The 8940-nt window shown below is 48.4% G+C and overlaps 5 protein-coding genes across 5 annotated transcripts in view; 3 read left to right on the top strand and 2 right to left on the bottom strand.

Moving 5' to 3' along the window:
- Positions 1–1057, top strand: part of SETTUDRAFT_89541 (uncharacterized protein) — a gene marked incomplete at both ends in the record, with an annotated part of 4057 nt that extends 3000 nt beyond the window's left edge. The window contains one exon of the mRNA XM_008027415.1: positions 92–1057. Within this exon, the coding sequence (XP_008025606.1) occupies positions 92–1057 (966 nt within the window). The remainder of the gene's footprint in view (positions 1–91) is intronic.
- A 481-nt stretch (positions 1058–1538) lies between these two features.
- Positions 1539–2318, bottom strand: SETTUDRAFT_41538 (uncharacterized protein; the record flags this gene model as incomplete). Its single annotated transcript, XM_008026939.1, has 2 exons — positions 1539–2075; positions 2121–2318. 2 exons carry the CDS (start codon positions 2316–2318, stop codon positions 1740–1742), a joined length of 534 nt encoding a protein of 177 aa, XP_008025130.1. The 3' UTR covers positions 1539–1739.
- Positions 2319–2766: 448 nt separating this feature from the next.
- Positions 2767–4503, top strand: SETTUDRAFT_31395 (uncharacterized protein; the record flags this gene model as incomplete). The annotated part of the gene is made up of 5 exons (XM_008026864.1): positions 2767–3243; positions 3301–3453; positions 3514–4018; positions 4069–4299; positions 4346–4503. 5 exons carry the CDS (start codon positions 2767–2769, stop codon positions 4501–4503), a joined length of 1524 nt encoding a protein of 507 aa, XP_008025055.1.
- Positions 4504–4885: 382 nt separating this feature from the next.
- SETTUDRAFT_153846 (uncharacterized protein) lies at positions 4886–5116 on the top strand (the record flags this gene model as incomplete). Its single annotated transcript, XM_008027414.1, has 1 exon — positions 4886–5116. The coding sequence occupies one exon, from the start codon at positions 4886–4888 to the stop codon at positions 5114–5116; it is 231 nt and encodes a 76-aa protein (XP_008025605.1).
- A 1409-nt stretch (positions 5117–6525) lies between these two features.
- Positions 6526–7363, bottom strand: SETTUDRAFT_41537 (uncharacterized protein; the record flags this gene model as incomplete). The annotated part of the gene is made up of 3 exons (XM_008026938.1): positions 7287–7363; positions 6896–7232; positions 6526–6850 (listed from the first exon to the last, which is right to left on the bottom strand). The coding sequence occupies exons 1-3, from the start codon at positions 7321–7323 to the stop codon at positions 6526–6528; spliced, it is 699 nt and encodes a 232-aa protein (XP_008025129.1). The 5' UTR covers positions 7324–7363.
- Positions 7364–8940: the final 1577 nt, after the last annotated feature.

The following is an 8940-nucleotide window of genomic DNA, read 5'->3' as shown; positions in this document are numbered from 1 at the left end:
TCGCAGCACGCTCGAGGGCCATTCCTCTAGTGTCACCGCGGTAGCCTTCTCGCCAGACGGTCAGCTGGTCGCGTCAGCATCTTGGGACGAGACAGTACGGCTATGGGAGGCGGCGACAGGGACGTGTCGCAGCACGCTCGAGGGCCATTCCTCTAGTGTCACCGCGGTAGCCTTCTCGCCAGACGGGCAGCTAGTCGCGTCAGCATCTGATGACAACACAGTACGGCTATGGGAGGCGGCGACAGGGACGTGTCGCAGCACGCTCGAGGGCCATTCCGACTATGTCACCGCGGTAGCCTTCTCGCTAGACGGGCAGCTAGTCGCGTCAGCATCTGATGACAACACAGTACGGCTATGGGAGGCGGCGACAGGGACGTGTCGCAGCACGCTCGAGGGCCATTCCTCTAGTGTCACCGCGGTAGCCTTCTCGCCAGACGGTCAGCTGGTCGCGTCAGCATCTGGGGACAAGACAGTACGGCTGTGGGAGACGGCGACAGGGACGTGTCGCAGCACGCTCGAGGGCCATTCCGACTATGTCTGGGCGGTAGCCTTCTCGCCAGACGGGCAGCTAGTCGCGTCAGCATCTTCAGACAAGACAGTACGGCTGTGGGAGACGGCGACAGGGACGTGTCGCAGCACGCTCGAGGGCCATTCCGACTATGTCTGGGCGGTAGCCTTCTCGCCAGACGGGCAGCTAGTCGCGTCAGCATCTTCAGACAAGACAGTACGGCTGTGGGAGGCGGCGACAGGGACGTGTCGCAGCACGCTTAAAAGCTTTTCTGAGTACATCACTTATATCAATTTCTCACCAAATGGCCAGGTACTACACACAAACAAAGGCGATATTCCTTTGCCTCAAGCCTCTGTTGGTACATCGCTCTTGAGGCCGACGCAGCAGTCATCGTACATTCTAGTGCCGAAACAGTGGATATTACGCAACCAACAACGTTACTTATGGCTTCCTCCAGAGTATCGATCAAACTCAACCACAGTACGCGAGGATAGAGCTTGTCTGGGGCTTGCATCTGGTCATGTGGTTCTGCTTAGGATTCTCTAGTACCATGGTCATACAGATTCGCTTTAATACAAAGTATAACTAGTGTACATTCTCTACTATAAAGCAAACGACCGCTGTCTAAGTAGTAGGGGTCTTGTTATTAACAATTTCTCTCAAGAGCGACGTCCGCGTTCGGGTTCATGTCTAACTAGACCGCCTACTAATGCTGCGCCACAGCCCTAAAGCCGCTAGCGATATATTACATAAGGGTGATTATATAAGATGTGCAGAGCCGCTTAGCGCGAACCAAGGTACTAATCACGACCGCGATTTTGCATAAACATGAGCATTGCAGGCGCTACAAGGCTGAAAGTAGCTTACTGCGTTATTACAAGGTCTTTTAGATATAGCCGTAATCTTCTAGAGTTTTTTAGGCGCTACAAGCTTCTATATAGCGCTGTAGTAAAGCAATGCTATTGTACATGGAAAGATAGTCTGCTGTAACTTACGCAAGAAAAGCCGCAATAGCAATGTAATTTTTATTTAGATGTGTTAAAATGGGTTAACAGATGGCTCTAGTATACGACTACCATAGTATTCTCAAGAATTTTAGCGTGCGCGCAGAAAGCGAAGTGCTGAAAGTCAAAGTACCCCTCATTTGTCCTAGCACGGCGGGTGTCCCAGCACTCAGGGAGGGACGTTACCACACCAATTATCCTATATGCTAAGCAAAACACAGATCCTATTCAGGATATGCGTTCATCTTGGATGGAAGGATGAAGTTCTTTGGCAACGGACTAGACGTAGATGTTCGGCTTGGCATAGGTCGAGGCGGGGTTGTGGGAAGATACCACCCCTCTCCCGGCTGCTGGAGACCTTGACGGCTGTCTGAGAATCCACCCGCTTCCATGTAACCTTCTGCATCCATTCCTCCACCTTCAGTGGCATTCTCAGGTATGTAGGGCGGAGGTGGAGAAAGAGAAGGTGTGCAGACAATCTGCACATGGCCACGCGAGATACCATCGATAACGCTTTGGTAGTGGGAGGGCCGTTTGATTAAGGGATGCTTTCTCTTGACCTGATACGGTGAGCACAACTGCTATTGGAATAAGAATGAACCTACGTAGTCCTCGACGAAGGGTGGCCAGTTCTGTCCTCTTTCGTCTGTAGTAAAGACAAGAGGTGTAACTCCAGGCTTCTCCACGACAATCGATATCCGAACCCTATCATCAATCTGATGGAGCTCCGCTGCTTTTTTGAATATCCCTGTACAGCGGGTGTTGAAGGATCGGGAAAGGTTCTGAGGTGGGGCACGTGGCATTTTGATACTTGGTGAATGTGGTGTGAGTTATGCGCAGTGATAGAGTTGTCTGAATGCTGGTTGTTGCGTCGACGGTCACGTAGATAAGGTGCTAAAGGTTCTGTCACATGATCTTGTTACAGTTCCTGGAAACCGTCTTCATGTCGTTTGTAAGAGGCGCAGGCGGCGGCGTGAAACACACTAGCAGCGCACCCAGCGGCTATTCTACTCATGAACGCAACCGGCGTTGGTGTTTGCTGGCGGCTATTATGTGGCTTAGACCCACCACACTGTTGTGGGGAATCTGGAGCAGGGAACCGGGAACGGGACATGCCACGATATGCCGGTAAATGCCGTTCTAGGGCGCACACACCAGAATCCGCTTGCTTGCACTCCACATTTATGGACGACATATAGCTATGTTCATTAAGACAGCAGCTTCAAACCAAACAAAATTACAAAGGTAATCATGCAAGTTATCCTAGTATATGCGATAGCGTATGCGTCAGCGATAGGGCTTTTACTAGGCTGGAGGCTTTCTCAATATCTCATTACACGAGCCCGCCAGCGTATCTTTTCAACCTTCACAAAATGGGTGGTATATACTGTGATTACGAGAAGGCTGAGTGGTAGCTCGGATGTTACGGTCATGGCAGGCACTATTATCGTGCTGCTTATTGTCGCCAACTGTGTCGGATCTGCTCTTTTAGTCCGAACTCGGGATGAGCTATCATCACGTCTGGCGAAACTTAGCATCACAAACTTGGTAATCCTTTACCTTAGAGGCAGGTCTAACATCTTACTAGACAAGGATTTTAGGCTATCCTATACCGAACATCAGTTATTGCATCGATGGGTTGGGCGCGTCACAGTAATTGAGGGATTAGTTCATGCGCTACTTAAGTTCTCGCAATCGCGCTCAGCTATCAATCTAATTAACCTCTTGGTATGTTACTTGTGTACACTGGGCATTATATGTTAACATGATTAACACTGCATGTAGCTCCTCTCCGTCTTATGCACAATTGGGGCGACTTTAATTCTCCATGTCAGACGGAGAATCTACGAATTGTTCCTTAAAACGCATTCAGTCTTTGCTATCGCTACTATAGTCTTACTTTGGCTCCATGTTAGGATCCTTAACACTTATATCCTTGTATGCGTTACTACTGCAGCCTCGATATACGTAGTGCAAAAAGCCACTTAGTTTTTGTAGTTTGTGTATCGCAATATTAGGTCTAGTCCAACCTCTCAAGCAACAATATCACGAAGTACGCATATCGGGATGGAAGATGAGATCATACAAATCAAAATTAACATAAAGCGGCCGTGGATTGTAGTGCCTGGACAGTTCGTATATCTTTCTTTACCCCGGCTCTGCACCCTCGGTTTTGGGTTCTGGGAATCCCATCCTTTTATGATAGCCTGGGTCTCGGAAAATGAGAAGGGTCAAGCAACGACAATTATGCTTCTCGTCCAGTGCTATCGAGGGTTCACCCGCAAACTACAAAGTTGTAGAAAAGATATATCTGCACTCGTCGATGGCCCCTACGGCGGGGTAGAGGCAAGCTCTTTCGTCAATTATGATAAAATCTTGCTCATGTCGAATGGTATCGGCATCGCGGCTCATCTGTACACAGCTCGTTATCTATTATTTGCACATGATCGTCAGACTGCACGTGTTAGACGATTAACTATTCTCTGGGTACTTAAAAATCACGGTATCTTTGTTCATATCCAACTCAAGACGTTCAGCTAATGCATCTTCTAGATCAAATTTGTATGGTAGAAGAATTTCTCTATGCCCTGAACGATATAGATCAGAGACAAATTCTTACCGTCTTCTGCTTTTACCCTAGTCAACCTGGAGACTCTACTACACAGCCAGTAACAAGCAACCGACCCCAAAGGCCTAGGATGATGTCTCTGACATCGAGACTTGATATGTCTTGGTTCATTAAGAGAGAGTGGGGTGCTGAAGCTGGTAATATGCTGGTAGCTGGTAAGGTATCAGGGGCTCTCATAGCACATGTAACTGATAATGATAGTGTGTGGAAGCCCAAATTTTGAGCTGCGCGCAAGAAAAGCTATTAGATCAAGCTCGCATGAGATCGATTTCCAAAACAGCGCTTTCCAACCCAGCGAATCTCAGACGAGCAAACCATCTGGGTTTAGATACTATCAAGGAGCGGGGGTAGGAGTTTAAGCATTGGATGTCCATAGATGGTTTATTAATAGATGCAATGTGACCAAGTGAGTGCTCGGCGCTAAGATGGCATATAAAGTCCAATACCAAGTCGTCATAAGTAATTTGTACCCTAACACCACTTTAACACCCAACTTACATTCTCTCATATATTAGTCCAGCATACTATAGATAAGGTTAGCCAGGCATGTAATATGAGTCGTTGGCTGCGTGAAATGTGTACTAACGTTACTCTAAGGGCCATAGGTGCGAAACCTGTCATGCGCTTGCAACTTGTTTGCGAACCCTCTCAACTCGAATCACAGAAGAACGAAATGCAGCAGCTGCTGCAGAGGAAAGACACATTCAAAGCAACATCAATCTCCAAATTCACCGAGCAACCATGCGCCGCGAGAAGAAGAGGATGCTACTAGATGTTGCAACCCTTGAAGACCAAGCTGCTCAGTTGGCATATCGTACTGCCAATCTAGGCCGCATAGTTAGTACACTATCAGAGGAAATTCGGCGCAAGGATGAGCACATTGCCCAGTTAGCAAGTGCAGTGAGGCAAAGAGAGAAAATGATAGATGCCATGCAGTGCGCCGCTTCTCTGATCCAGCTGCGTTATAGCTGAGACTACTTCTCCTAACTTCACTGTAAGCACAATGCGCTACACAATTACTACTTGAAATAGAATACCTCTTGTATCGTCATGTCAATGCTTTCCTATAATACACGGCACACCGCTGCAATGTTTCCTGCTCTGAATGGTACTGTGTGACGCCGTGGATTATGCCCTTTCCTTTCCACGGAGACATATTACTACAGCAAGTTTCCATAAGCGTATTGCGGTATACGGCGTTGCTGTGGTACATTCCCGTTCTCTGTATCACACACAGCCGTATGTCCCCTACAGGTTTGAATTAGTGTTACTAGGACAGCAAGAGGGCGCTTACAATCCCGTAAGGGGAGCAGAGTTAAGCGGGAGTTTGTGGCATCATATTCTGAATGTATTGGCTGGCTTTGTAGGCCGAAATCCCGCACGGCCTCAAGTTTGCCCACTGACTCGCCCGCTAGGCTCTTTACTCCGTAAGGGATGCCGTTTCGTGGCGACTGTATCCCTGACCAAATAGTCGGCCGTACACAGCCGCGTCCCGCACGGCCTCAAGTTTGCCTCACTGACTCGCCCGCTAGGCTCTTTACTCCGTAAGGGATGCCGTTTCGTGGCGACTGTATCCCTGACCAAATAGTCGGCCGTACACAGCCGCGTCCCGTACGGCTGTTTACCCCGTACAGCTAATCATGTCCCTGATGGGATTATTGGCCATACACGACCCAAGCCCGCACGGCTTACTTGTTACCTGCTGAGGCATCCCGCTAGGCTCTCTATCCCGCAGGGGATACGATGTTATGGCGAAAGGTGATTAGCCGTACACAACCGCGTCCCGCGCGGTTTGCCTTGTTGCGTTTAAGTCATCTCGTTAGGCTTTTTATACCGTAAAAGATACGGTGTGCTTGTATCTGATTAGCCAGCGTCCCGCACGGCTATCACATTGCTCGCCTCGAATCACCTGTTGAACTCTTCGCACCTATGTAAGGGGCACTATATTTGAAAAGCTTACGTACATCCCTGACAAAACAGGTGGCTGTACGTGACAGCGTCCCGCACGGCTTCCAAGACTCTTTGTCCGCTTACGGTCACCTGATTAGTGTGTCAGGAAACGTGCGGAGCTTTGGTGGATACGGAACCGATTAAGCGGAAATAGAGAACGGTAGTTGGCAGCAGCTGGCGGCAATCGCCTTTCAGCTGCAGCCTCGACAGGGTTATCCACCTCGCTAAAGGAGCGCATTGCACGAACACGTGGGTTTGATACGAGACAGCCCACTCCGACCAATAAGCGCTATAATCTGATAAACATGCATATATTTGTATAATTTAACAATCTATTGTACATAGCATAGAATCCATGATGAGAGCACGCCAAGCGGCAGACACAACTCGTAGGCGATTTCTCCGTAAGACTTGACGTGCTGATTGTTGGACTAATAGAAGAGTATACGTTCAATGTCCCTCAGTGAGTACAGCTGATGGATGGCTTCGCGTTCTGCGATATTCTTGATGTGATCCGTAACTGTCTTGTCTTCAGAGCCGCTGCGATAAATCTCTTCGTGAATACTGCTCCAGTAACTTCTGCTCCGCGACCTGACAATCGTGAGAGTACGCTTTGGGTCCCTTTCCTCGGCTGCTAAGAGGCCTTGGACGCTTGCCTTGACTTCCTGTGCGATTGTGGCACGTAGAGTGATACTCTCAGCGGTTTTCGCAGAAACAATACTGTCCTTCAAGATTTGTCTGAACAGCACTTCTCGACTGTTTCGAACCCGTTAGTGTGGATGAGATGATAGTGGGCCTAACTTTTGTAGCTCGGATTGCATCGTGAAAATGTGGGCCGGTCTCTCAATGGCGGTAAGCGGAGAACTAGGGGCAACTGAGGGTTGGGAAGCACTTGGTGGAGTTTCCTGCTCTACGTCCTCGATTGGCAAAGAAGAAGGTTTTAACCGTGGTGTCTTGCGACATCCGCTCTCTGAAGATGGCCCACTCGATCGTGTTTTGAGTTTTGTGGTTGTGATCGCGAGTGAAGATTGTGAAGATGTGTTGGCTTTTAGCGTGTGTTCGTTCGCAGCTAGAATTGGTGCCTTAGGTGGTTCTTCAGACACGTTTTGCGATGGGGTGCAAATGGGAGCTAATTGTGCTGCTCTACATGTCAGCGTATATCTTATATGATTTATCTCAATGATCTAATTACAAGATATCTTAGCCTTGGAAGAATGTGTCGAAATCATCGTGCTTGTATGTGTGCAAGTAGTCTTTGGCAAGTGTGCCTTCAGTCTGGGAGCGACAGCGAGATTTCTGTAGCGATTTAAGTCTGACATATCTTAGTTGAACACAGCCACTCGCCCGTTGCGCGCTACACAATGCGGACTCGCTTCTGGAATCGGGGGCTTAGTGCGGGCGGTTCGCGAGTGGTTTGCAGGATGCAGATGCACGGATCAGCGGATCAGCGTTTGTTGAGGCGGCGCGGCAATATCAGACAAGGATGGCTTGCCAACATCATTTTTAAGCGCCCAGGTGGCACGAAATTCGCGCGGCAAACTCGGACCCCGTGGTTTTATCGATACCTACAACAGGAAAAACAAGCCGACAAAAGGAGTGCCGCTGCCAATAGCGATATCTGTGTGATTCATAACACTACCCCATGTCGAGCTTCAAGTCGCGGTTGGCGGGGAAGGAGGACATGGCTGAAAATTTCCTCTTTTGATTGGCTCGCTGATCAGATTCACGTACTGCAATCATCATCAAAGGTTCACTAAAACTCGGAAAAGTAACAGTAATTGGCCTCTCATGTGTTGGGTCCTCTAGGGGCCATTTTAGCACTGCTTGATAGGTGATAAACTAGCCTTGCTATCTAGAATACGGGTTCGAGCCATCCCAATTGCTTAATCTTAGCCCAGAATAGCAGGCAATATTAATGATTGCGAATGCGACGGTGATCCACTTGCTCAAGTAACGCTATGATAGCATAATATTGATCGGGAACTTCCACCCGAACTAAGTGTCCACGTTCCTTTTCAGTACTGTATACCCGTCCATCCTCTTTTACTATGAAGTCGCGGAGAACAAGGTCTTCCAGGAGGCAGCCGCGGCGGCAGAAGGGTGGCTTTCGATTGTACAATAGTGGTTCACACGTAACGCATCGCTCGGCGTGGTTCTCAAGTAGATTCATGCGCAGATACTCAAGTCGTGTAGGCTTTCTAGATACTGATTTGACAACAGGCCTTGCCCAATGAACGTGTGGATAGTGATATGATGGCATTTTTCAAACGTGATAGCATGGAGGGATGATGGTCTTGCTACATGCATATATATTATTCAGAGGATGGACCAAAATCTAATGGCTGTTGACACATTACAGAAAACATGAATGACTCCCAAGCAGAGATGTCAACAATCAAGCCAAGCCAAGCTCCAGCTTGGCTTGCCTCAGCTTGATAGGCAAAAGCAAAACTGTCAGCTTGGCTTGGCTTGACTCAGCTTGGCTTGGTGTATCAAGCCAGCTTGATTGATGAGCTTGATGAGCTTGATGGTCATAGCGTCTTTTTCAAAGCTAGTTAAGTAGATAATATTAGCTATAGCTACAGCGACTATTCTTGGTGTTGAGTTTCGCTATCACTATTGATATCGCTATCCCACTTACTCAGCTCATACAACGTCTCTATACTATCATCACTTATAGTGACTTTTGAGCTAATATTATCGTTGCCTAAACCAGCTTTACGCCACCGTCGTACGCACTGTATCGCCGCCAAAAGCTGCGGTTGCATGCCTCGTCGGCGAGGCTCTAGTAGATCCCCAAGCTCACTGAACATGCGCTCACACTCGCAGCTGACGCTGGTATCGAG

This window comes from Exserohilum turcica, assembly GCF_000359705.1.
Source record: "Exserohilum turcica Et28A unplaced genomic scaffold SETTUscaffold_2, whole genome shotgun sequence".
In the NCBI taxonomy this organism is placed as follows: Eukaryota; Fungi; Ascomycota; class Dothideomycetes; order Pleosporales; family Pleosporaceae; genus Exserohilum; species Exserohilum turcicum.
This window is presented reverse-complemented; position numbering and strand designations above follow the sequence as displayed.